Source organism: Tripterygium wilfordii, chromosome 2, assembly GCF_013401445.1.
Source record: "Tripterygium wilfordii isolate XIE 37 chromosome 2, ASM1340144v1, whole genome shotgun sequence".
NCBI lineage: Eukaryota > Viridiplantae > Streptophyta > Magnoliopsida > Celastrales > Celastraceae > Tripterygium > Tripterygium wilfordii.
In genome coordinates this window covers 10,003,482-10,029,625 of record NC_052233.1, presented here as the reverse complement: position 1 = coordinate 10,029,625, position 26,144 = coordinate 10,003,482, and the positions used below count along the sequence as shown (strand labels likewise).

Here is a 26,144-nt window from a genome sequence, read left to right as displayed (position 1 = left end):
CGAAGACAACAACGGACCAGGTTTTAGCCAGGGACTAGGGTTTTACCATTTTTTTTGTGAGCTTCACTCGCTGTATCTCGGCCTCTGTAGAGATGACGAAGTTCAGGAAGCTCGGAAGGCCGACGGGTCACCGTATGTCCATGCTCAGGTATTAATCTTATTCCCCAAAAAATCTACATCTCGTATGGTCTTTTACTTTGATCTCACGTTAGTTTTAGTTTTATTGTTATTTTTGTGCATTTTGATCGATTGAAGTCGTGGTTGTGTGTAGAACAATGGTTTCTCAGCTGGTGAAGCACGAGCGCATCGAAACCACTGTTGCCAAGGTACTCCCCCTCTGTCCTTTACGTTTCTTCTAGGGTTTTAGCGAGGGCTTTTATCCTTTGTAACCATACCTATCAGTTCTTAATTTTTCAATTTTTTTGATGGTATTATCTAAGCTAATGAAATAATGCACTGTTTATTGTGAAATTCTTGAAATGTATTGTTCCTCTTTCTTTTTTTACTGATTCTTGAAATCGAAATCCCTTTCTTAGGCAATTTGATTTCCTTTGCTTCATTTATTTTTACATCTTTTGCTCTGTTATCTTATTTACAGGCAAAGGAGATTAGGCGTCTGGCTGATAATATGGTGCAGCTTGGGAAAGAGGTCTGTGTAACACCTTTGTTTTCAAGTGTCAAGTTATGCAAAGAAGAAAATCACAGTTTCTTTTATATTATGTAAATAGGAAAAGGAAAATGGAAAAAAATGTGGCTGGTTGGTGTTCTTGGATGAAATTTTGATTCTGAAGTTGTTGATACCAATACTCATTGTTGGAAGGCACAGCAGATTGTGTCCTTTAGGAGCTCTAAAAATGAACAAAGAAGATCCATTCGTTGTTAAATTTGATCGTTGAATTCTTACTTCCACAAAGAAATCCATCTCTTTCTTCATCTCACTTTAGTGATTGATCTTGACATAAATGATGGAGTGTATCTTGAGTATCCTTTAGCCTGAATGTAAGCTTCTGTATATAACAAGTTCTTTTCACCATGCATTTCAAAATTTCTTATTCGTTTCTGCGTATAAGCTTCCTTTGATTGTATGTGATCTGCAATAACCTTAATGAGGCTTGTCTGATTTTCAGTCTGATGTGTTCTATCTGTGGTTGTATCTTCTCTAGACTATCATGCAATGCTGTCTGAGGAAGCTCTGCAGCACAGTGCTCTGCACAGTTCTTTTGTGTTGCTTTCGTTATTTTTAATTTTCAGAGACTCAAATAATGCTCATCACCATCAGACAACTTATAATGACTTGATCATGGTCTGTGAACTAGAGATTTGAAGCCTTCAAACATAATTGATTCATAGTATTCAGTACAAGATGTGTCTTCGTTTATATCCATAAAATTAATGTCTTTCGGTTATATCTAACTCTTAAAGATTACCTTATCTTATTCCCATCATACCACAGGGTTCCCTTTGTGCTGCAAGGCGAGCTGCTGCCTTTGTGCGAGGAGATGATGTCATACACAAGCTATTTACAGAACTGGCTTATCGTTACAAGTACATTTTAAAGCCTTTTTGAATCAAACTTTTTGTATCTGTATTTTTGTCAGTTAAGTGCTCATATCGTATTACAGGGATAGAGCTGGTGGTTACACAAGATTGCTACGAACTCGCATACGAGTTGGTGATGCTGCACCAATGGCCTATATTGAGTGAGACTACTCTTTCATACTTTCTTTTCTAATTAGATCAAGCCATATAAGTGGTGGGTTGACTTCTCATATGTGGAGACGATTTGAAAGTGTGTAGATTTGTTGGATCTTTTATTCTATTGATATGTATTTGCATATTCGCACAGGTTTGTTGATAGAGAAAACGAGCTTAGACAGTCGAAGCCTCCTACTCCTCAACCCCCACAAAGAGCTCCATTGGACCCTTGGACAAGATCCCGGCTTACCAGGAACTTTGCACCCCCTAAAGAGGAAAAGGGCTCTGAGCCAGAGCTGTCAGATGACCACTAAGGCTATCATTCGAAGATTTTGTTCTTCATTTTCTCCTTGCATGTAACCTCAGTTTTTTTCTGATTCCCTACATTTTTGCCACAAACACATAATTTTCAGTTCAGCAATTTCATGCACCATCAGCCAATGCTATTGCTTTTGCGAGGTAAGTGATGAGAAAGGCTCTTGCCTTTTCCTTCTCCTGTGCAAGGCTGCTAAAGGCATTTGCTTTCTTTCAAACATGCATCATGTTCTTTTTCTTTCTCATGCTGGTATTCAATAGTGAAAGTGATGTACAAAATGGAAGATGTTATATATTTTCAGTTCATACAGACTATGTCAGCCTGTAAACCCTTTCTTACAATAATCCCTTTCTTACAATAATATTATCTGGGTTTGATCTCTTTAAGTCTTTAGTCATAACTTGCGTTTGAGGAGACAACAAACAAATTGTTTCTTTGTACTTTTGAGACTTCGTATTGAGGAGAAAACAGTAATCTTGCAATAAAGAACCCTCTCTATGGGATCCATACTTCAGTCAATTCCATTCTAATTATTTCAATTTTTACAATTGACTCCATAATACTTGAGATTTACTTGATTAATAATCAGAAAATAATTTAAATTGGATTTCTTTTGAACTAAAATTTGTATTTTTAAATTATAATTAAATGGTCAAATTTTGAAGTAGATTTGATATGCTATCAAACCTAAACAAGCTAACCCCAATAGGGTTTTTAACAAATTAACTAATTATTAAAGGATTTAGATCAAATTGAATTTTCAAAAAAGGGAAAAAAAAATCTTGTGGTGCCCTAGCTCGAGGTCTTTTACCATATATTTTTCTTTTCCTTGAATGTATAATTGAATTCCCAAATATAAAAATATTTTCTTTCCTTTAAAAAGAGAAACTAAATTTACAGTTAGGTTATACCTAAGCAGAGTCTAGCAGCGAGAGTCGAGTTATACCTAAGCAGAGTCTCCAAGACTCGAACTTTTTTGCCCTCTTGCAGCAGTGTGTTCAACTAATGGCGGAGTGTTTACACAGTTGTTCGGTTCGCTCGCTTTCTATTTGAATTCGCGCTCCCTCTCTCAAGGGTTTTTTTCCTTCTGTAGCAGTGTCTCTGCATGGCGTGCTTTCTCTGATTCTCGTAAGTCTCGTCTCTTTCGGTCTTAATACTGTATCTTATCACATACCTAGCTGTGATTTTTCTTTTTGTTGGGTAAAATTTTCTTCTTTTGTTGATTTTCGGTGATTCAGAGCTGTAGGAGACTTATTGATCAATATTAGGGCTTTGTGGATACCATTGTTATTTATTTATTGGTGGGTGTGTTAATTTGTGTATTTTTCGGTCTCTTTCGATTTTTAATGTTTTGCTTTGAGTATATCTGACTTTTGCTTTGGGTGAATAATCGAGTTATTAGAAAATTATTGTGTAGTTTTTTTTTAAGTTTTTGTCTTTATGGTAGGTTATGAAATTGCACAAGAGTTTGTAATCTTTGGGTCTTTAGATTTGATTTCTGAGAAAGGCCTAGAATGTGAGGATTGGATGTCTGGATGACTGGATCTGGGAAGTAATGAAAGGAAATTGCGGACTGCTTCTCTCCGTTTGGGAGTTTTTTTAGGGCTTTGTTTGTTTTAGGTCAGAATAATTGATATCCCTTGGAAAACTGATCTTCAAGCTTTACCTCAGAACTTAGATGGCGCTGGCAGGGTCATTGAGTGAAGTCTTTTGCTTTTTTTGGAGATGCTGATCCACAGTGAGGCAGAGATGAATAAGTGACATAAGGGATATGTTTGGGTAACAACTGTAACTATTAACCTGAGTAATATATGATCATCAAATTGAGGTAAACATTATACTGGGAGTGGGAGTCGTCAAGAAATTTTTCCCAACTTTTGTTTACCCTCTTGAAGTGGGAACTGGGAATCGGTGCTCTCTCTATTGAGAGGCCATGTTTTTTTTTTTTAGGGGGGGGGGGACACTGTTCAAAACCAGTGAGACTCTGGTAAACTAGTTGCTTGACCTGATCTGTTTTAATTGAAGAGTTAGGGCCTTGGACCTGCTTATGTTACTTTTACAATGTTGTTTTGACATCTCACTGGAAAGGTTTTAATCCCCTTTCCCATTGAAGAAATTGAAAAAAAGAAAGGAAAAAGGCAAAAGAAGAGGAAGGATGTTAGTTGGACTTCTAGCTATTAGCGAATAACACCCATGCAAAAGACTCCTGCAGTGCACTGGGTCGGGGACAAAAAAGATGTACGCATACCTTACCTCCACATAATATGTGGAGAGGCTGTTTACTGTGACATTTGGATTGCACCCCTTTGACTCTAGCTATTAAAGACTCATTTTTAAAGATTTTCCCAAAAGACACTGTTGGCTGGGGCTGAGAGCCTATATATCTATCCTGGTAAGGTAGTGAGCTTTGGGTGTTCAAATGTTTGAGGCAGTGGTGTCCAAAATCGAGAAAATTCAAGTAGAGCTAGTAAAAATAGAAAAGAGAGCCGAAAAGAGATGGATGGAAGTGATATCAAAGAAAATGTGCTATGTAGGATTAGTGAAGTATGTAGTTTTAGATTGGAAAGAGCATTAAAGAAGAATCCAACTGATTCTTGTCATGGATTCATGTAGCTGATAAATTGTTTGAGATTTGATGATAATGGTTATTTATTGAGTCTTGCATGATATGCCAATGCTTCTGTACAGCTTTCAGATTTCATTTATTTGGCTGCTGATTTTAACCATGTGTGGAAACTTCTTCTTCTTCTTCTTTTTTTGTGTGTGTGTGGATTTCTTTGATGTTTAATTCCAGTATCACATTGCCAGTTCCTTTATTATGAATGTGGGATTTCTTTTTAGGAAATTTCTAATGATTTTGGTACCTAACAAGCCATTTGCCCTATCATATCCGTGCCAGCTAGGCAGAATATAAACCGTGTTGTTTTTTTTTTTAAAGTTGTAGGCTCTGATCTGTGTGTATTGGTAAATTGCTATCTGATCGCAAGGCTAGACACTAGGATAGATGCTCACGCTTGTGGTTTGGCCTTACGAACTCTACAAGAACACATTTACGTGAGCGCTAATATCAGGTATAATTTTCCTGCAGTATTTTCACAAAGTTGATGCATGGAGGGATAGTCAAGTGCGCAAATAATTGGTGCAACATTTTGTAATCGAGGGTTCAAGAGCCATATTTTTTGTAGCACGTTTAACCGGATCCATATCTATCTTTTAGAACTGGAAACCATCCAAAAGGTCTTGAGATTGCGAAATAAAACCTACTTCAGAGTTCAAGAGTGCCAAAAGTATCCATCAATCAACAGAATAGTGTGGATGAATTTTATAAATGTTCAGTGTACATCTGTGGCCTGTGCTGTGAAGAAGTGAAGAATGAAATTGGAATCGAAATTTCTATCTCCTCTACTGTATATGAAGGCTGCAATACTCCATTGGTGTTTATAATTGATTGGTCGTTGTTCATGATGAAGTATTGGTAGCGAGTGCATAGTGTCCAGTAAATGTATATGAAATTAGAACTCTGTAAAGAATTTGCGGTTTGCAGCATGCAAGTAGGTTTGATATATGAATGTTCACAAGGAAAAGGGAGTTCACACATTACAGTTAGCATGATTTCTTCCGGCCATTGTCTTGCTTGGCATATCACTTTCAAAGACTGGTTGAAAGTATAGTCTCTGCCTTGCGATTATTATCACGTTCGATGGAAGGTTCCTGCAAATGTGTTAGCTAGGAGGCTTGAAAACATGGCTAGGAGTATAATCAGTCCCGGAGAATGTGCTTAAGTCAAAGGAAAGCAAATGTTAAGTGTTCATCAATTGCAAATGAGGTGGTGAATCACTATTTAAAAGTCAATAGCCATGGCATATATTGCAAATTAGGCATTTAGAAGGTCGTTGATCCTATAAATTGACACTTTTTATTTAAATGAGAAGGAACTATATTGAAGAAGCAGCACCACCTATATTGAAGAATGTGGCAAGGTGGTGCCATCCAATTACGAGAGAGAGAGAGAGAAGACTTAAATGAAGGGCAAAGAGTTCAAGTCCTACAATCAAGCATATCTAGGCCATCAATGAGAGTGGTTTCATTAAAAGAACTGCTATTGGTCTCTAAAAGTATACTTTGTAGAACTATCTATCTTTTTTAAGTGGGCTGGCTGGTTTCTTTCCTTTCATGAACATAAATATGGTTCATATCCTCTGGATTTTTAAGAAGGAAAAGTTGTTCACATATGAATTTGTATTTTCCTTTTTCAATCCTTTAATGGAGGAGGGCAGATTTCTTTTACTTTTCTAGAATAATGTACCAAGAAAACGTAGCAATGAAAATAGGTGGGCCACTCCCTTTCGCCTAATAGTTGATTGAATTTTCTACCTCAATACCTTGAGTGGAGTTGGATATTACCTGATTTCATCACAATGTATAAATTTGTATCATTTCCTTTCTTTTGAAAAATTGAAACAAAGAAGGGATACGATCGAAGTCAAATTTACTTGTACATGTGCTATTATGTTGACATATTTCCTGAAGTTTATAAAAAAGTTTTTGCCAGTTAGATGGTCAAAAGTTTCACTTAGGGGTGACTCTGAATTCATTAGTGCATTCTCCATATATCATTTACTGGTTTGCTCTCTTCTGCTCCAAGACTCTAGTCGGCTAATGGTTGCTTTTTCCCCGTCTTATGTACTTTTTGTGTGACTCTTTTATTCTGCTATGTGTTTATACTTGGTAACTCATTAGTGAAAGAAAAATGCGCAATGATAGTATATCTGTGTGAAGGCTCTGAACTAGTTTTGGGCCTTTTGGCTGTTTATTGGTCAGTTATGTTTAAGTGTTTAACTTATGCGTATATGCTGTAAAAGTATAGCTAAAAGCTTCAGTCTGTAACTCATTTAGCGGTATATGAGGTTTACCTCAATCAATATGGAGTTGTAAGATTCACTATACTTTTTGAATATGATATAATTTATCTTGTTTTTGAAGAGAGGTATAAATTGTCTTTACTTTCTACTTTTTAAGAGAGTAAGGTAGGTCTTTTTTCTTCTGGGTTTTCTTTAAGTTAATATGGGGCAATGACAGTCTTTGAATTGCCTATTAGTTCTTGGCTATCTTGTATTTATGGCAATGATTTCTTCACCTACTTTTGTATTGCATACAATGCTAGCGCATAATGTAATCACTCTTAGTCTATCTGATCTTTGTCTTGATTATGGAAATTCACTGACAATGCAAGGAATCAAGGATTAAATATCTGCTGAACCCTTTTTTACTTTTTGTGTTTCCAGATTATACTTTGCTGTGACTCTCGGAGTGAGTGAACATTGTGCTGCCTTTTGAAAATGAGTGGAATTGGAAGAAAGCGTATTTCTAAGTGGGATTTGAAAGAGGAATCTCGGCTATCAGTTGATAATGTCCAAGACAGATCTTGGTCAGGGAGAACAGGCGCATCTTTCCATGAAAAAGAGACGGAATCTGGTTATGAGGGTTATAGCATGAGAATGTCTCCTGGTCTTGATGACTGGGGAAAGCAAAGACACCGCCACTCTCCTAAAAATGAATGGAACGGATCACGCAGGTTGGATTATCTTGTGATTGCTTCACAGTTACCACCTGGTTTTTGTTGTGATTTCCAAAAAAAATTTGAAAGGATTTCCACCTGATTCAATAATTTATAACAGTATTAGGAGTCTTTAATGAACTAGTATCTTGTATTGGACTTGAAATATAAAACTATTGAACATGTCATACATCTTTGTGGACAAAGTCTTCTGAAAAATTTCTTCAAGTATTTATTAATTTTCTTTTTAGCTATGAAATCTGTATTTGTATTGCTCAAGTGAATGATCCATATATTTGTGATTTCTCTCATTTTCTTTTGTCTGCATCTCAATTCAATCTTATGTAGGATTAATTGTATGTTGCCAGTTTATCGCAGTCATAAGATTAGAGTAGCATATTAAGTTGGGATTTTCATAATTTAATATTCTTCCCCACTGTTTGCTAACTTAAGTGTAGGAGGGTTCACTTTCTTGTTCTCACTAGTGATGCATGCGGCTCGATTGGTCTCTTTACTGGTGTTTCTTGGTCTCTGTATTATTTGCAGGAGCCGGAGCCGGAGCCGGAGCCGGAGCCGGAGCAGGAGCAAGAGCCCTGTCCGTGGCTTTAGGCGAGAATCAGGAGTTCCTGGTAGAAGTAGAAACAGATCTGGATCTGCACAATTATGTAGAGATTTTTCTGCTGGGAGGTGCAGAAGGGGCGACCATTGCCCATTTTATCATCAAGGTACTCAGAATTATGAGGATAGTTGGGAAAATAGACAAAGGAAACCTGGAGGTTCAGACTATTCACCTTCCCATGATTCTCGGGAGTACCCTGAGAGGAGTGCGAGATCTCTTGATTGTTGTAGTGAGTTTCTTAAAGGTAGGTGTCGCAGGGGGGCATCTTGTAGATATGCTCATCATGGCGCTTCTGATGTGTTTGGCAAAGTATCTGGAGAAGATGTTATTAGAGTAAGAGAAAATGACAGAAGGCATAGAGATGTGTCTCAGGAGTGGAGTGGCGAACCTGAATCCCGCAGGAGCATTGATGTAACCTGCAAATATTTTGCAGCAGGAAATTGTCGTAATGGGAAATATTGCAGGTTTTCTCATCATGGTCCAGCACGTGTAAGTCCTGACCAAAGGTCAAGAGATAATCGGTTGGTTCAGGGTCGCAATGCAGAAGATGTGGAGAGGTCAAAGAATGTTTCGAAATGGGGTGATACAGATACATTTCCAAATTCTGCAAAATGGAATGATGACAAAAACAAAGTTACGGGTGCCCCTGAATCAAGGTTTACCGCTTGGCCTACCTCTTCTAGATGGGGCAGCCATCGTTTTGATAATAGAGATCCGAAGGACAGTGATAAAGCAGCTGAAGATGACAAGAAAGAAGGCCTTCATTGGACAGCAGAAAATGCAAGTGCTGGTGTATGTGCCTCTGAACCAAAAGGTGGTGATAGTTGGCTTGGCGATATGGAAATGTCTCCTGACTGGAACTATAAAGAGCAACCTTCAAAAAATTCCATGAAAGAAGAGCAGGGCTCTGTTGTCCAGAGTTTGCATTCTCTAATGCCTACTGAAACTAATCATAATCCGGATATAAATCATGGGGTGTCTGGTCAGATGTATGATACCTCTTCAGTAAAGCAACCAATGACAGTGGAAAGGTCTGCCTTTCATCAGGACTTGAATCTGATGGAGGGTGGCACAGTTGCATTGCCATGCAATGATATTAACACAATTGGAAAGACCGCCACTTCTCGCATGGATCTAAATTATAATATGAACATCTTGCCTGGACAAAGTTTTGAACATAACATCCAGAGTTCAAATGTTGCGCCTTTTTCAAACGTAAATGCCGTTGGGAAAAGTCAAATGGCTATTCCTAGTGACCCTTCAGGTGGTGGAAACATAATAAATCATCCCATTCATGCAGCATCTCTGAATGGAACACCAAGCAAGAAGCTAGAGATTGGAGATGTGACCTTGTCCCAAGTAAGTTCTGGAATTGTGCCATCTCAGAACATGGTTAGCAATGAGCAGCTCACTAGCCTCTCAGTCTCTCTTGCACATTTGTTAGCAAACGGGCAGCAGCTTCCACAAATTTATGCATCTCTTAGTTCCCATGTTGCAACAGATCTACCTGCTATTGCCAAAACTGAAAGGCCTACTGAACCAGGTTCTGCAGCGTCCTCTCAGCCAAATCAGGTCATTGGAGACGAGAAGCGATATGATCCTTTGTGTGAAAGCAGTGATGCAAACAAGCACAATGTCAGCAACGGTCAACTGGGGCAATGCATTGTAGACAGAGAACCACAGATATCATCAGAAAGATTAGACCACTCATCTTTTGCTGTAGAAACTAATGGCAATAATGATAATAAAGTACGAGAAGAACCAGGTAAAATTGCTGAAATTACAAAGGAAAACAATGCCATGGGGGCTGAGGAAAGTAATAAAGTAGGAGAGCAGGCTGAAGTTCAGCAAGATAATGGTTCGGGGGCAAAGGTTGAAGGAGATGCCAAGACTGGCGAGGGCAAGAAGATCAAGGATATCAAGGGGATGCGCACATTTAAATTTGCACTAGTGGAGTTTGTTAAGGAGATCCTGAAACCCACATGGAAGGAAGGTCAGATGAGTAAAGATGCTTACAAAAATATTGTGAAGAAAGTGGTTGACAAGGTGACTAGTACAGTGCAGGGATCTAATATTCCTCAGACTCAAGAAAAAATTGATCAATATCTTTCATTTTCAAAGCCAAAGCTGAATAAACTTATACAGGTTAGTTGTGATTTACTTATTCAAATCCTTATTTATGGGAAATATATTGGCCTTACTTTTTTATTTGCTTATGGGATACTCTTGTGATTCTTTACTCCATACTGGTGCCATTTGTTTTCTATCTAGTAAGGACGGATCCGTGAATAATGAAAAGGATATGATCTTATCAAATTCTTTTATCTGCATTGTCCTCCCATGTGATGATGCTTTCAATAATATTTTTCCCAAGTGGGGAACAGGAGAAAAGTTGGGGGTGGGTGAGGGTTATGAGAAATAGAGAGAGATCAAGGATGAAAGAGTCCAATCACTGCTTGTGACCTGATTTGTGGTTTCTTATTAGATCTCAAATCTTGTTTAATACACACTCCTGGTCGACGAATTGAGGCATGTACCTTTATGCTACACGTCATGTGTCTTAATTGCCTCTGTTTTTGTTTCATTATTGCTCTCCATCTGAACTTGACTTTGTGAATTATCAGTTCACAAATATGAATTGATTAACAAGTTTGGCTGCATCTTTTTTTGACCCTAACATATGATTTTGATTGGGATCTTATCATTTTTTTTAGCTATCTGGCATCTATTGATTATTTCAGACTACTTTAATGGGATTTTTCTGCACTACTTATCCATCTATTATCAATAAGAACTTCTATCATTTCAATCTGAGAATCAGTGTCTTCGTGTTATGCTGATTCATAAAGTGCTTGATCATGGAACTTGTGCTTTCAAATAATTTCAATGGGAATTTCTCTTGTTGCAGGCATATGTGGAAAAATCCCAGAAGGCCTCATGAAAACAAGGAACATTCAGTGCTTTCATTGTTGAATTTTCAATTTTCTCCATGTATTGCAAGCACATATTGTCATAGAATGTTTCTTGTTCCCTCACTGTCTCTGTGGTACAATCTTTTTTGGTTCTCGGACACTTGCAGCCGAAAATGGTATCGAGTTCAAGCGCGAATGAGATCACCAATTCTCCTGTATCAGGACCTGGATGAATTGGCAGTTTGGTACAATATTGATAGCTTAGTTTACAGTCTATTCCGTCAGTTTGAATTGTTTGATAGTAATCTATCAATTTGCAGGTCTTGATTCTTCATATCATCTGTACAGAGTGTCGCAGGTCTTCACATTGGCTAGGTGTTTGATTGTAATCTTTTTGTCTTAGAAACAGATCCGGCTCCTCTGCCCTTCACACAAAGGTTCTATGACTAGGAACCAAAACCATACTTGGACCCTTACAGTGTCAAATGGTCCATACTGCTTTTCTGGCTGCACCCAATTCGTGATCATTGATTGCATTTTCACAGCTTCAACATTTACACTTGACACACAGGAGAAGAAGAGGCTGTACAAATGGCTTCAACAGTTACACTCAAATGAGTGGGTGTAAACCTTGGGTTGCTAGGATACTCCATTGGTGGCTTGCATTACTTTGGCGACAAGTAAGATTGGGATAAGATCCATGTGGGATACAAGTAGGAACTCGGAAGTGGGACAAACCCATAGAATCAAGATTCTACAAGGATATATCCTGGTTTGTTTGAACTCTAGATCTTGGGTACTGTAGGTCTAAGTCTGGAAGTCTGGAGAGAATGAATTAGACTATCGTGTATTGTGAAGTAATTGGCCATTTCCTCCTTGTGCATATGTATGTCTTTATTGGACATATGTACCCCAACAAGTGATTGGTTTGATTATTATATCATCAGCATTGATTAAGCATCAACTCTTTTAAAGAGCTATAGCCAAAAAAGTAGCTATATAGTGTGTGCTTCTTCCCAATGCTTCAGGGAAATGAGCTTTCAAAGACCACATAAGGGATCAAACAAGAGAGAGTTCCACTTTTGTCTGCCTTTTCCCTCATTTGGAAAACTTGGAAAAAAGTTTCTCCATTGTGTAAGCAATTAGCTATTCACCTATCTATCTATCTAGTCCACAATCCAAGGAGGGAGGGCTTTGAATTTCATGACCACCCTTTTTTCTAATTAATTAATTAATATGTTTTCTGTGGAATTCTGGTAGAAGAATAAATGGGTGACAGGTCTGACCCCAATCCTTGTCGCAATATGTTCTTCCTAATTTAACAACTATTGATAAAGTGACTCTCTTGTCATAAAGTCCTAAACCAACCCTTTTTAGTAATATTTGAACCATTTTTTATCCTTCCATATATTATTTTTATCCCCGTCTTCTATCCATCCGGTCAACAGTGGTACCATTCAACTTATTTCGACGAGACGCAACTTCTCCAACTAATTTTCGGTCGAAATAGTCGTCAAAATTCAAGACACTTGTACGACCTGAATAGGTCATTAACGCGTTTTTAGTTCCCGAATATCTAAACTCTTCTATATTAGTTGTTGGTCAGATCTAATGGCTGTTAGTTAATACATATATGTTGCATCAAAACTGTTAAGTTAAGGCGTTTTTAATTTATTTTTTTTCATGTGTGAGAATATGAATTTATGCAAAACTGTTAAGTTACATCATTTCTGTTTTTGAGAGTACTCAAGTGAAACCCTAGAATGATTGCTTTGTGCATGCGCAAGTCAGTGTGGAAGAACAACAAATAGAATTATGAATTATCACATTAATACACAAACACATATACACATATATACATACATGCAAAGAAAGTGATCAGGGCAGGGGTATATTGCACTTGAATCCAAAAAGGCATGACATAAGTGACTTGCACCACCTTCTCTGATCAATCCCAATTGGAGGGTGCCATGATGCAATACTTGCTCACTCAGTTTTCTCTTCCTTGTAATGAATACATATATACACACATATACACATACATACACACACACACATACATACATACATACATACATACATATATATATATATATATATAGGTGATTATTGATGTAGGATGACTAGGAAGCCAGACCTGCAGCAGAGATTTAATTAAGGCTTCTTCTCTAGCCAGCAAAGTCATCAGTAACAAAGCTGCTGCAAACCGACTTGTGCTGTTGTGCATTTCATGCATGATGATTGTCTATGAATAGCAATTGTACTGGCTAATAGTCTCTAATAATCAACATGTATATGTATATATATATATATATATATGTATGTATGTATGTATGTAATTATGTTTACTAATGTTTGCATACTAACCTATACAAATTTAAGGAAACATTGTTAACATACATATTACTTTTATGATTATATATTTTGTGCATATTTTACAACATTATCTGTGGAATCTAATGTTAATGATGAAATCAAGCTTTTCTTTAGTTGCCTTTAGTTACACGCTGCCCTCTTGATTATGGGATCAAAGACAAATTCCGATTGATGGTCAATATTGAATTCTTGGTAAATGACATGTAGCGATGAATATGTATGTTAATCACTAATGGGTGATAACCTAATAGTGAATCTCTCTAGGATCAAACCGCATAAACTCGAAAAATTATGAGTTTGATTTCCACTAGAAGCAATGTCCTTGTGACTATGCACTGGTTTTGACTCAACTTACATTGTTGTCAAGCGAAAAACTTATGTATGCGCAGTCTAACGGTTCGAGTTCTAGACCAACATGAGATATTTAAAAAGCACAAAAGAATGTGACAAGAATTAATAACATATAAGTGCCACTCTTGAACACCAGAACCATGCCAACATTAACTAATGAAACAGTACTATATATTAATCAATTAGGAAAATCAGCAAAAGGAACTCTAGCTATATGTATAGCTTTAGCTAGGTGTGCAATGTTTGACCTTTTAGTAGTACTAACTTTACCAGAAAAAAAGAGAGATGAAATCTTAACCCTTGGTCTTTAGTTTGATCTTGATGGGCCCTCACCATCCCCAGGCCATCGCCTCCTCTCGATCTCTTTTGATTAACATAATCTTGATCTATAGCTAATACATACTTCAATCAATTTTCTCTCATCAAGTTGATAATTATTTTCTTAGAGCAATAGAGAACCCAATTAGGGTTTTCTTTCACCACCAACCAAACCCTCAATGTTTATGTCTTTTAAGGAAATATGGTATCTTACAATCTGTTATCTATCTGTTAATTTATATAAGTCAGAACCACTTCATGAACCTCCATTAAAACTAGTTACAATCATATCCTCTCTCTCTCTCTCTCTTTATCTATCTCTCTCAACCCTCACAAACCCATCATGGATATCAACCAAACTAACAGTACTAATTGGCAAGATCATCTTCAAATGTCCATGGAAGATCAAATCCTCCATCATCCCTTCATTACTTCTACTACTACTTCTTCTTCTTTAACACTTTACCCTACTTTCCCTCTTCACACACCACAAAAAATAATACCAATCTCAAACTTCAATAATTCAAACCCTAATATTATTGAGCTAGACCAAGAGTCCAAGGAGCGAGACGAGGAGGAGAAAGAGCCAGAAGAAGAGCTAGGTGCCATGAAAGAGATGATGTACAAGATCGCCTCGATGCAGCCGGTGGACATCGATCCAGCCACCATCCGGAAACCAAATAGGCGCAATGTCCGGATCAGCGACGACCCACAAAGCGTGGCGGCACGTCACCGGAGAGAAAGGATAAGTGAGAAGATAAGGATTTTACAAAGACTAGTTCCTGGTGGTACCAAGATGGACACAGCTTCAATGCTAGAAGAAGCTATTAGGTATGTCAAGTTCTTGAAGAGACAAATTAGGTTTCTGCAACAATCAAATGATAATAACAACAATCAATCGCACCCACAAACACAAACCCTTGGAGGAGATCAATTTTGGAGCTTTTATAATTCCATCACCACCTCTACCACTACATCGATAGCAGAAGAGTTCAAGATGGAGGAGTATTTACATCACAAGAAATAGATTAGTGTTCATCATTATGAGGTGATTAGTGGTTTAATATTGTTGTTGATGATGATGATGTGTGTATGTGTATATATATATATATATATATGGTAATATTGTAGAGGGAAGATGATCATGTGATAAAGCTGTTAGGATTTTGTTGACTAAAGTGTGTGTGTGTGCGTGGAAGAAAGAATAATCATAACGGTTGGGCTTGAGTTACGTATGACCATATATATATATAGTTTTATAAAATAAGGTTTTAGCATTATATGGACTTTATTATAAGTTTATAACTTATAAGTTGGCCGGAAAAGTTTGTTTGGCCTACTCTCTTCTGGGAATTTAAAGAGTGACGTTACAAACACACACACACATGTGTGTGTGTATATATATATACCACATTACTATTCCTTTCTCTCTCTATAGATATATCACATGCTGGATTTATATATGCAAGAGTGTATATGCACATGTGTAACCATAATATGTACACTTTATCGTACCTTTGTTCATATCAACTAGAGGAATTAAGAAAGAAGATTTATGTAACATCCGGCTCGAATGGGCAGGTTCACAAGTATCTATCAAGCTTGGTGGTGGTGGTGCGTGAGTTACCGAGTGGTGACGGGTTAAGTTTTTTGTCCCACATCGTTCAAGGGAACATATGAAGTGCATAATATAATAAAACAAAGTGAGAAACTAGTAACAAGCGCTTTTACAAGTCTTAAATTAGTACGGACTAGTGCTCGGACTAGGAAGACAAAGTCGTGCAAGCTAATATGAGTTGGCCCAAAATGAACAAAGTGCTATTAATGCGGAGAGACGAGATGTTACAAAATGTTGAGCATAACTTAACGTATTGAGTCGATCGATCTCTTGTTCTTATTAATGTTGTATAAGTATTGACTCGGACAACATAACTTAATGTATACCAACAAATATGAAGATCAATACATAAGAATCCTGCAATTATAATTAGTACATGAGAATCACGAATAGCTCAGATAACATTCATGTGTGTGGTATTTCATAAAGGTCTCGAGTTCGAGTCTCCTTTACCAGTAAAATATTGATCATGTTCGTCTTTGTTATCATAGTCTGGTAAACCACCATGGTTTTTAATATTTGATTTTAATATATGAGAGTTAAATATGTTAATGGTGGTTCTAAACAATGTATTGACGAAATGTTTAATTTCAATATATTTTGTTTGGTTTTGAATTTTTTTAGATCTTTTTTATATGTATAAAATAATAATTGGATGAATATATGGTATTTAGTATAAAATAAAAGGAAAAATAAAATAAAAATCCAATAACAATGGTTAGAAATGCCTATTATACGATTTAGGATAATCGTTAACTACATTTACTAATAGTTGTACCCACGGTTTTATAAACCGCGATTGAAACTTTAGCTACGGTTTCATTATAATCACGGTCAAAATATTTGTATCGACGATCATATAAACCCTGGGTAAAAGCCATAAGACGCTTTCATAAGCAACAAATATCCAACCGCATGAAACGGGTTTGACCCGCAGTTTTTATATGTGCTCCCACAACTAAAACCGCAGATATATAATATGTGTTACCCTCAAGATATGTATTCCTGCAACTAAAACCGCGGTTTTTTTATTTGTTTACACAAATTTATATTTTCGGTTTAAAAAAATAGATTTTCAAATGTTGAATTGGATTGGATTTATTGATTCAAATGCCTTCGCATCTTAAGTGAAAAAAAGGCATCGATACATTTTTGGCTAATTATGAAAGATTTTTTGTTTAAAATTCAAAAAATAATTAACCATTTTTGCTAATTACGTAATTAACCTCCATTGTTATGAATACTCAAATCTCAACTACTTTCGTATATATTAGGGAGAAGTAACAATTTAGCCCCTGTATTTTCAAAAATGGGTCAACTAAGCTCCTCAACTTATTTACGCTTCAAAGAAACCCTCCTACTTTAGACAATGGACCACGTTTACCCTTATGCCCCATTTTCCATTAAAATGTGCAGACATGGATATAATTTGTCGATATGACTTTAGTTTAAGTAAAAATCAAAAATAGGTGTAAAATTGAACTTTTTTATAAAAATAGAAACAAACAAATAAATAGGAAAACTTTTCTTGAGATGGATTACAGAGAATTCTGGAACTGATTGAAACAAAGGGATGAATTGACCCATTTTTTATGAAAGTATAAGGGCTTCAATATATTGATTTCATAAAGTTTATAGAATTTATCTCCCCTATATCTGAATTTAATCAGATAGAAATTTAATATCACGTGTCATCGATTAATTGGTCAATGACACGCTGGAATCCACGTGGAATATCAGAAAATTTTAAAAAAATTGCATATCATTCACTAATTGCAATGTCAGCATGATTTAATGGAAAATGGGAGAGGAGCAAACGTGATACATGTCCAAAATAAGAGGGTTTCTTTGATATGAAATTAAGTTGAGGGGCTTAATTGATCCATTTTTAAAAATACATCGGCTAAATCGTTAGTTCTCCCTATTATTATAATGCTTACTCAGATACTCTGCTAGTTTCTCTCTGTTTTCCTCCCTCCACCACCTTGGATCTCCTCCGCTCACAACCCCACCCTTTCCTCCGTCGAAGGGCGGTCTTTATGCTCATTATCACAGCATCTTTGAGGAAATCTCGATGAAACAATGGTGGGCTAATGGGTTCTCTCAATATGTTGCATCACCCAACAAGCTTGATGTCAGTACGATCGCATTTTCTTTACTAATTCATCCTAGATTCTCCGAATAAGTTGTTTCTTGCACATGGGTTTTTTTTCTTGAGATTTGAGCGGCCATCGTTTGGATTTTTTATGGAATTTATTAATGGGTTCTGATGAAGATGAGGTTCCGAGCTTGAAATTTTGCGTTTCTTGATTGAATTTGAAGATTGTAGGGATGTTTTGATATCTTTGTGCTCCCAAGTTTTTGTTACAATGTTTCTGTTATTGTTTGGTAACTTTGGTTATTGTTGGGGCTTGATGTGAGGTTGGATTTGAACTGATTCTAATTGGCTAAGTCGGTGGTTATTGGGGGACCATATTTTCTAAACTCGGATGTTTTGAGATCTTGAAATGATCCTTTGTTTTACCATCGGAAGTGGGTTTTTCGAATCTTGCTGATATGGGTGATTGAGATTATGGAAGTTTTTCAAAGGAGTAAGTCATTCAACCAAAGAGCCTTGAGTGTTGTAAGCCCAAGAACCCTAAGTTTGGGAAGCCCAAGAGTTAATCGATCAAGCTTCAATTGGCGACGGCTTCACGTACTTATTGCTATTGGATTTTCGTTTTCCCTCCTTATGGCCATTGGTGTAGTATACATGTATGTGCTTCCCAGTCTCTCACAGGCTTTTCATGGTTTTGGTATTTCTGTCCCTTCGGGGACATCTGATAAAAAAGAGGGTTTTGGTATTTCCAAATCCAATTATTCATTGAGAGATTGCGATATATTTGATGGAAGTTGGGTCCAGGAGACTGCCTACCCTTTATACAATGCTTCAGAATGTCCTTTTGCCGAACGAGGATTTAACTGCTTGGGAAATGGGAGGATGGACAAAGATTATCAAAAATGGAGGTGGAAGCCCAAGAACTGTGATATTCGCTGGTTCAATGTGAATGAAGCATTGGAGAGCCTTCGAAATAAGAGGGTCGTATTTGTTGGAGATTCTATGAGTAGAACCCAATGGGAGTCTCTGATATGCTTGCTTATGACTGGCATAGAGGATAAACAGAGTGTATATGAAGTTAATGGGAATGAGATAACAAAACTGGTAAGATATCTTGGTGTTCGGTTCAGCTCATTCAATTTTACAATTGAGTTCTTTCGCTCGGTTTTCTTGGTTCAGCATGGCTGGATGCCTAGGCATGCTCCCAAGCGGGTTAGGTCAACACTTAAATTAGACAAGTTGGATGATATTAGCAATCAGTGGGTTGATTCGGATATTCTCATATTCAACTCAGGGCAATGGTGGGTGCCTGGAAAGCTTTTCAAAACGTAAGTTCTTCCGTTACACATTCACACATACATATATACCTTTATGCATATTTATATAATTATTTTCTAAATTTAGAAATAAGGATTTAGTGTTCATTCTGATGATTGATGATTGATGATTGACTTTGGTGGAAATCTGCAACCAGTTCAACATTTCTAGTCATTTTTTGGCTTGTCACACCCTTTTTGAATATGAAACAGGACTTGTTAATTTATATGGATAAGAGTGCTTGTAACATGAGATGATGCTTCTGGATTTATGTTGTCTATGGTACTTTTTCTAGCAATTTCACTTTATTTAATGGTCTTTTCCTTCTTGCTTAGTTTTATTGAGTACAATGTCTGTCAGAAAAGGAAGCCATATTTTTGTATTATAACAAAAGTAGAAGTCACTTTTCGTCTTCTACACTAGACTTTCTACACGTTTCAGCCATGACCCTGTTTCAACAGGTTAGCAAAACCATAGGTTCTATCTTTTTCTCTACTATGGGCACTTTGATATTTTCGATTACTCTGGATTCTGATTTTCACCAGGCGGCTTTCTGACTCCTAATCGAATTCACCATTGCAGTTGCTCTAAGACTCCTAATTGAATGCCTGTTGTTCCCTTTCTAGTGTTGCATCTGAGGATGAAATTTATCATCCTTTTACTTTGTCAAGAACTTTAAATTCGGTTGAGAGCTGTTAATTTCTGTTTTTTGTTTCTGATCCATTATACTTCGTTCATTAAAAAAGTGTAACTGCATAATTCGTTTCCTTTTACTTTCTCTTTGGAATGATCAGTGATAAGGATTGTGAACTGGATGCTGAGTTTAAGATTGTTTTCGTTGAATTAGTATATGTACACTTGTGTGAATGCTACATTATTGTATTTTTTTTGCCAGGGGCTGCTATTTCCAGGTTGGAAACTCGCTAAGACTTGGGATGTCAATTACTAATGCTTTCAGAGTTGCAATGAACACTTGGGCATCGTGGGTTGAAAATAGGATTGATCCAAACCGAACACGCATCTTCTTCCGAACTTTTGAGCCATCTCACTGGAGGTATTCCTTTAGTTTTTTTAAATCATACACGTTTATCATTTGGAATTATTGCTTGAGAGTTACTCCTTTTTTTCGGTAAGTAAGCGGGGTGGGGGACTCGAACTTGGATACCACATAGTAGAGTAATAGCCTTAACCTCCTCGGCTGTGGGGTTGTTAGCAACTTGAGAGCTACTCCATTTATGCAAAATTGTTTTTTTTTTCAACCTCTCTTTGCTCTAATAGTATGTTTCTTCCCACGCCAGCGATCATTCCCGTAGGTCTTGCAATGTGACCCAACACCCAGTGTCAGAAACGGAGGGGAGAGACCAAAGCCTATTTACTGACACCATATTAGAGGGGGTAAAAAATATGACAGTTCCTGTAACTGTTCTGCAAATAACCTCCATGTCAGCTTTCAGGCGCGATGCACATGTCGGTAAATGGAGTGACAGTCAATTAGTACCTGATTGTAGCCACTGGTGCCTACCGGGAGTGCCAGATATGTGGAACGAAATCGTCTTTTCATACCTGCTCACTAACCATGGAGATTCTCTTCAATAAAATCATATTGAAGCATAATGTGAGTTTCATTTCCTTCTCATTTTTCTTCCTCTTAGTTCATTGCCTACATTTGAGCACTATCCATGTTTCTGTATGCATCAAACATCATGTGTCGTCTTTCAAGCACTCTTGTTGGCAGCGATAAGTAGGTGACGTTGAACAATAATTTATATTAGTTCTTTTTCTATATTGCAGACTGAACAGATATTCATTTGATGAGCATCAGATCATACCTTAGCAAGTGAACTGCCCTTTGGCCTACAAGCATCTCTGAGGTAGATACTGAAGCCTAACGATCGGATGAGCTTAAATGGACTGTAGGTTCTGGAAACAACCATTCTGCAATCCTAGACACACCATCAACATTTTCAGAGAAATTGTACAGTTACATGGATCGAAAAGCTGAAGAAGAGGAATCGAATTTTTTTTCCATTCTTTCTACATTTAATTATTTTGGGGGGACTGATATTCAGTCTCCAAGATGTAAAAGTTTTGTCCTTTTTTTTGTTCAGTAATGAAACTTCGGCTCTGATGACAATCAAATCTATTTCAAGCCAAAAAGAAGGAAAGCTACTGACATTCACTATTGTACTTGGTCATTTTCTACGTTTCTGTTGTAAAAGAAAGAAAATCATATGATTCATGTATACTCAGTTCTATCAGGAAAAAAAAAATGAATTTGCAATTTCCATTGGAGCAAAACCATATAATATTGTCAAGTCTGTTGATGTAAGACACAATAATTGAGCTAGAACAAGATTTACATAGTAAATTTGATCAAGTGTAAGAGTGCCTAAGATGCAGCCAATAGATAAATTGGAACCCACCACAGTCGATGAGTCGATCGGTTTCCTATTGAAACTTATCTGAGATTTGGCTTTTAGATGATCAAACTAGTAGGATAAATGTTCATAGAAACAGTCTTCTTCGCAGGAAAAAAAATCGATGTAGAAACTTCAGCGACTCCGAAGAGAGACAGTTAGGTCATAGCTGAATCCCTCTATCCTGCAACATCAGAGCTGTATGATTAGCACCTAAAGCCAAGAAAAGACCTCGTTATCAATCACCATAATAAAGAATGTGGCACACAAGTATACTGTTAACACAGAAAATGGACCATATCAATCCGCATAGCCAAGATGTAGAAGGAAAACCTTTTCGGGATATCAAAATATCAACAAAATCTTTGATATCTTTGACAAATGAACAAAATCTTTGAATTTGTCAAAGATATCAACAAAATATCAATGATATCTTTGACAAATCAACAAAATCTTTGAATTTATCAAAGATATCAACAAAATCTTTGATTTACTTTATTGACATTATTTTTCTTTCTTATTTACTTTTCTTTTCAACGCCTATATAAGGCATGTTGTACACAATCAACATAGAGTGAAAAATATAGATCCTTTCACTTCTCTAACATGGTATCGAAGCCACTCCTGTTGAGGCACTCCAGAGTAGTGTACGTACTACCATTGATACAGCACATATTATTACAGCCTTGGTCCAACACTCCTTAGGTGGGATCTTGGTTTTGGGTCCGTCCCCAGTCGGTTACGGTCTCCTTTGAGATGTTCTTCTCTTTTCTTGAGTTTTGGTGTCCTCCGTGGCGGTGCTCCTTCCGCCGTTAGTCGTGCTCTTCCAGGGGTACTCCTTTGCTCGGACCCCTAGCTAGACCCGATTGCTTCTTCTGCCTTTTCATCAGTTTGAGCATGGTTCCTCGCAGTTCGTTCCTTCGGCCTCCTGCTGCTGTATGGTGGTGTCCATGTTTCTGGCTGCTTTTCCCTGCTGTTTCTACCATCGCTCTTGGTGCTAAGATCTCGGTCCTCTCTTGGAGTCCTTTTGCTGCGTTTTTAAGGCTTCTCTAGGTTGGTTTATCTTGCAAATTTTAGCTCTCTGACTGCTTCTTGATGACCATCTTCTGGTTATCTGTGTGCAATTTAGAAGTCTTGTCGTGCAGAGATGGGTCCCTTCTCGGTGTTTTGCTGCTGTTAATCTTACTATTTGCCCTCTTTGGTCCCATTCCGGATTTCTGCGTGCAGTCTTGGTGTTCCTCTGTCTGCTCTCTTGGGTTCCCATGTGGATTTTTTTTTGCTTTTTGGTAGCCTCGATTCTCAGAGCTGGATCCCCATCCTTTTGTGTTTGGGTTTTGGTGCGTGTCGCCGGACTGCTCCTTCTTTGGCTTCTCGGTTTGTTGGTTTCTTTCTATTCAATTCTGTCAAAGATATCAACAAAATCTTTGATATCTTTGACATTTATCTTTGGCAATATCTACTCTTGACCAACCTGCTGATCTCTTCACCAAGCCACTCCTGCCAGGTCGTTTCAGAGACTTAGTTTCCAAACTCAAGCTTACTTCTACTGCACCAACTTGAGTTTGAGGGGGGATATCAAAGATATCAACAAAATCTTTGATATCTTTGACAAATGAACAAAATCTTTGAATTTGTCAAAGATATCAACAAAATATCAATGATATCTTTGACAAATCAACAAAATCTTTGAATTTATCAAAGATATCAACAAAATCTTTGATTTACTTTATTGACATTATTTTTCTTTCTTATTTACTTTTCTTTTCAACGCCTATATAAGGCATGTTGTACACAATCAACATAGAGTGAAAAATATAGATCCTTTCACTTCTCTAACACGGGAAACAGAAATGAAGAAGTGTTTTTCAATGCAATCAAAGACAGCTCTGGACTGCTTAGCGTGCGAGTCAAGTTAGGAAAAACTTAGAAGAATGAAAGCTAGTGAGCAATATCAACCTTGCTCAGCAGCCAAGCACTACAAATAAGGCAAAAATCATACCATATTTTCCACGTCTCAGCACAAGCACCACTGAATCTATCGACAAATTAGTTGTTTTAGTGCTGATAAATGGCTCCTCTGCACAACTATGACTACACCTTCCCATACTTCCCTCTGCCACCACCACAGACTCCATCCCCTCCAAAACAGGTCCCACCCCATGGTCATCTTTCCCCTCCGAAAATGCGAGTCAGGAACCTGATATTGATATTGCGATTGAGAGTCAGAAAGTGATTCTTGAGAACTGATATTCTTTTGATCACCTTTCAATATTACGTCACTGTAGTGGAGCACAAATATAAAGACTGAAAAGCGCAACGAGAAGGGAAATGTAAACTGAATTGGTGCAAGGAGATAGTTTTCTTGAAAGAATCTTGGTTTTCGAAGAAGAGTTTCTGGTGTGGGAAAAGCCTCGTTTGATCACCATCTGACACTAAACCAGATCTCTTGCTCTGGTATTCAGGTGCTAGCAGTTGCAGAAGGTACAAGAATTGGAGTTGATCAGTTGAGGACGAGTGTGGGTTCTAGTGCGTGCGAGTCCTCTGACAGTAGCGGGCCCTCTTCGTCCACGGTTCGCACCCAACACAAAGCTGTAAATGGGCTGGGCTGGGCTGGGCCAATGCTTTTAACAAAAGCCTGGGCTTGATTCAGCCCACGTGAGAAGTGCCGTCGGATACCCTGCTCTGTACATGGAATTTAACTGTTGTGGGTTCTTTATTTTTTTTAAAAAAATAATAATAATTACCCACCTTGAACATGTTGAAAGATTCAATAATCAAGATAAAACATTTTGTCAAACCAAAATGCCGCAGTTTCCTTGTGACATAACAACTGTATATGCAGAATGATGCAAAAGCATATGGGTTGTTCTAATCGACAATATTAGTTTAGTGGCTTAGGCCAGCTGGGTTGTCCACCAAAAACAATGTATAAATTGACATAATTTCTATGGCTAATCTCACAAAAAAGCTGCACTTGAAGAATGGAGACAGTCAATTACCTGCATCATTTCTTTCTCCTCTGCTTCGCCGGATTAGCATTCATTGGTCACCGATATACCGGTAAGCATTTCAAGCCTTTCTGTATGTTCTTGTCTCAATTAGGTTTGATGTGCTAAATGTTACGTGATGTATGTTCAGATGCAAAGGTGATGATGGAATACATTGGCCCGGCCGGCAAACCAGTTTCATTCTATTCTGTACCGATTGAAGATGGGATTGACTTCCATTTCATACTTAGCTTTGCCATTGATGCAGACCAATCAGGCAATCCACAGAATGGCATATTTTCACCGAATTGGCCAAAAACATTGACACCAGAGTCACTTGCAGACATCAAGAACAAGAATCCAAAGGTAAAGGCCTTGGCCAGCCTCTCTGGCTGGAGCCTAAACAAGAAATTGCTTTACTGGTATGATCCTCAAGACCCTCAAAAATGGATATCTAATGCTTTCACATCACTCAAATACATAGCCCTTAAGTACCATCTTGATGGTATTGACATAGACTATCAGAACTTCCCGAAAGGAAACAAAACAAGTTTCGCTTATTGCATCGGTGAGCTGATTACCCAGTTGAAGAAGGAAAAGGTCATTTCAGTAGCAACAATTGCGCCATATTATGCGACGGTTCAACATTACATTGAGCTCTATGAGAAATATGGAGGGGCTATTGACTATATTAATTACCAATTCTTTACCGATAAAGTCCAGACCCCAGAATTATATTTAGAAGCCTTCAAGCTTCAAGCAAGCCACTTTGATAAGGAGAAATTGCTGCCTAGCTTTGAAGTTGATGGAAGGGGAATTCATGGGGACTCATTTCTTGATGCTCTGTATCTGTTGGAGAAAAATGGGTTTGAAGTTAACGGAGTAATGATTTTCTCAGCTGATGCTTCTGGTGCCGGTTTATCTGAGTATTACTATGAGTATAAATCACAAAACTTTTTGCTTGAATCCGCTAAAAGCAAAAAGTGTAACAAGTCCGAGGAGATTCCGAGGTTGGTCTGAAAACTTGGCAATCAGCATAAAAAAAAACAGCAGGTCTTTCCATCCTACAGTTGTGGCTGCTTAAGAATTTTTGCTTAAATCTTCTAGAGTGTGAAGGATATACATAAGAACAAGTGAGGAAGAGCTAATTCACTTGTATTTGATGAATAAGTGATGGTATGTCATAAATATCATGAGCTTAGTTTGTTGTTTCGGAAAATATCAGAATAAAGAGGGGGACTTTGACAGAAAACTCAACAACTGGAAGTTGCAGAGAAAACCAGAAGTTTACTGCAGATTTCTTCCATGGGTTTTTCTTGTTATTGTCTGGATTATGTTATTTGGCTTTAAATTTTGCATTTGTTTTGATAAGTATGTAATAATATTCAGGCTTCTGAATGGGTAAATTATCAAGTTCAAGGAACCAAAAACCTAATTTTAATTCCATAAGCTTCAACTGTAGAGGAACAGTAACTTCACAAACGCACCGTAACAATACAGAGTCCAAACCACAAATTAACACTTTCCTGACGATTCCACAACCATCCACAAACGAATGAAGCA

The 26,144-nt window shown here is 37.4% G+C and overlaps 5 protein-coding genes across 11 annotated transcripts; all 5 read left to right on the top strand.

Moving 5' to 3' along the window:
- LOC120007384 (50S ribosomal protein L17-like) lies at positions 1 to 2,394 on the top strand. Its single transcript, XM_038857582.1, has 6 exons — positions 1 to 148; positions 272 to 326; positions 599 to 649; positions 1,454 to 1,545; positions 1,623 to 1,700; positions 1,847 to 2,394. Exons 1-6 carry the CDS (start codon positions 93 to 95, stop codon positions 2,007 to 2,009), a joined length of 495 nt encoding a protein of 164 aa, XP_038713510.1. The 5' UTR covers positions 1 to 92; the 3' UTR covers positions 2,010 to 2,394.
- Positions 2,395 to 2,901: 507 nt separating this feature from the next.
- LOC120007356 (zinc finger CCCH domain-containing protein 38) lies at positions 2,902 to 11,433 on the top strand. Of its 4 annotated transcripts, none has more exons than XM_038857565.1 (5): positions 2,902 to 3,139; positions 5,100 to 5,837; positions 7,297 to 7,586; positions 8,022 to 10,332; positions 11,096 to 11,433. In XM_038857565.1, exons 3-5 carry the CDS (start codon positions 7,351 to 7,353, stop codon positions 11,126 to 11,128), a joined length of 2,580 nt encoding a protein of 859 aa, XP_038713493.1. In that variant the 5' UTR covers positions 2,902 to 3,139; positions 5,100 to 5,837; positions 7,297 to 7,350; the 3' UTR covers positions 11,129 to 11,433. The 4 variants fall into 4 exon arrangements, with proteins under 4 accessions (XP_038713493.1, XP_038713486.1, XP_038713481.1 ...); XM_038857558.1 differs by having other exon boundaries at positions 5,100 to 6,126; XM_038857553.1 differs by lacking the exon at positions 5,100 to 5,837 and having other exon boundaries at positions 2,903 to 3,139.
- A 2,971-nt stretch (positions 11,434 to 14,404) lies between these two features.
- LOC120004897 (transcription factor HEC3-like) lies at positions 14,405 to 15,538 on the top strand. Its single transcript, XM_038854243.1, has one exon. The coding sequence runs from the start codon at positions 14,488 to 14,490 to the stop codon at positions 15,169 to 15,171; it is 684 nt and encodes a 227-aa protein (XP_038710171.1). The 5' UTR covers positions 14,405 to 14,487; the 3' UTR covers positions 15,172 to 15,538.
- Positions 15,539 to 17,691: 2,153 nt separating this feature from the next.
- On the top strand, positions 17,692 to 21,372 carry LOC120006005 (protein trichome berefringence-like 7). Of its 4 annotated transcripts, XM_038855898.1 has the most exons (5): positions 17,695 to 18,964; positions 19,040 to 19,188; positions 20,073 to 20,231; positions 20,476 to 20,792; positions 20,969 to 21,372. In XM_038855898.1, exons 1-4 carry the CDS (start codon positions 18,335 to 18,337, stop codon positions 20,771 to 20,773), a joined length of 1,236 nt encoding a protein of 411 aa, XP_038711826.1. In that variant the 5' UTR covers positions 17,695 to 18,334; the 3' UTR covers positions 20,774 to 20,792; positions 20,969 to 21,372. The 4 variants fall into 4 exon arrangements, with proteins under 4 accessions (XP_038711831.1, XP_038711820.1, XP_038711826.1 ...); XM_038855903.1 differs by having other exon boundaries at positions 17,692 to 19,188; positions 20,632 to 20,792; XM_038855892.1 differs by having other exon boundaries at positions 17,693 to 19,161.
- Positions 21,373 to 24,512: 3,140 nt separating this feature from the next.
- LOC119981971 (chitinase 2-like) lies at positions 24,513 to 25,975 on the top strand. The gene is made up of 2 exons (XM_038825112.1): positions 24,513 to 24,654; positions 24,733 to 25,975. The coding sequence occupies exons 1-2, from the start codon at positions 24,576 to 24,578 to the stop codon at positions 25,599 to 25,601; spliced, it is 948 nt and encodes a 315-aa protein (XP_038681040.1). The 5' UTR covers positions 24,513 to 24,575; the 3' UTR covers positions 25,602 to 25,975.
- Positions 25,976 to 26,144: the final 169 nt, after the last annotated feature.

What these genes read in the sequence shown, in the direction of transcription:
- LOC120007384 (XM_038857582.1), top strand. Translation starts at nt 93, where the DNA reads ATGACGAAGTTCAGGAAGCTCGGAAGGCCGACGGGTCACCGTATGTCC. An exon ending in GAACTGGCTTATCGTTACAA is followed by an intron (nt 1,546 to 1,622) that starts GTACATTTTAAA and finishes ATCGTATTACAG; the next exon opens with GGATAGAGCTGGTGGTTACA. An exon ending in GCACCAATGGCCTATATTGA is followed by an intron (nt 1,701 to 1,846) that starts GTGAGACTACTC and finishes ATATTCGCACAG; the next exon opens with GTTTGTTGATAGAGAAAACG.
- LOC120007356 (XM_038857565.1), top strand. Translation starts at nt 7,351, where the DNA reads ATGAGTGGAATTGGAAGAAAGCGTATTTCTAAGTGGGATTTGAAAGAG. An exon ending in GAATGGAACGGATCACGCAG is followed by an intron (nt 7,587 to 8,021) that starts GTTGGATTATCT and finishes TGCTAACTTAAG; the next exon opens with TGTAGGAGGGTTCACTTTCT. An exon ending in AGCTGAATAAACTTATACAG is followed by an intron (nt 10,333 to 11,095) that starts GTTAGTTGTGAT and finishes CTCTTGTTGCAG; the next exon opens with GCATATGTGGAAAAATCCCA.
- LOC120004897 (XM_038854243.1), top strand. Translation starts at nt 14,488, where the DNA reads ATGGATATCAACCAAACTAACAGTACTAATTGGCAAGATCATCTTCAA.
- LOC120006005 (XM_038855885.1), top strand. Translation starts at nt 18,335, where the DNA reads ATGGAAGTTTTTCAAAGGAGTAAGTCATTCAACCAAAGAGCCTTGAGT. An exon ending in CCTGGAAAGCTTTTCAAAAC is followed by an intron (nt 19,189 to 20,072) that starts GTAAGTTCTTCC and finishes TTTTTTTGCCAG; the next exon opens with GGGCTGCTATTTCCAGGTTG. An exon ending in TTTGAGCCATCTCACTGGAG is followed by an intron (nt 20,232 to 20,475) that starts GTATTCCTTTAG and finishes TTCCCACGCCAG; the next exon opens with CGATCATTCCCGTAGGTCTT.
- LOC119981971 (XM_038825112.1), top strand. Translation starts at nt 24,576, where the DNA reads ATGGAGACAGTCAATTACCTGCATCATTTCTTTCTCCTCTGCTTCGCC. An exon ending in CATTGGTCACCGATATACCG is followed by an intron (nt 24,655 to 24,732) that starts GTAAGCATTTCA and finishes ATGTATGTTCAG; the next exon opens with ATGCAAAGGTGATGATGGAA.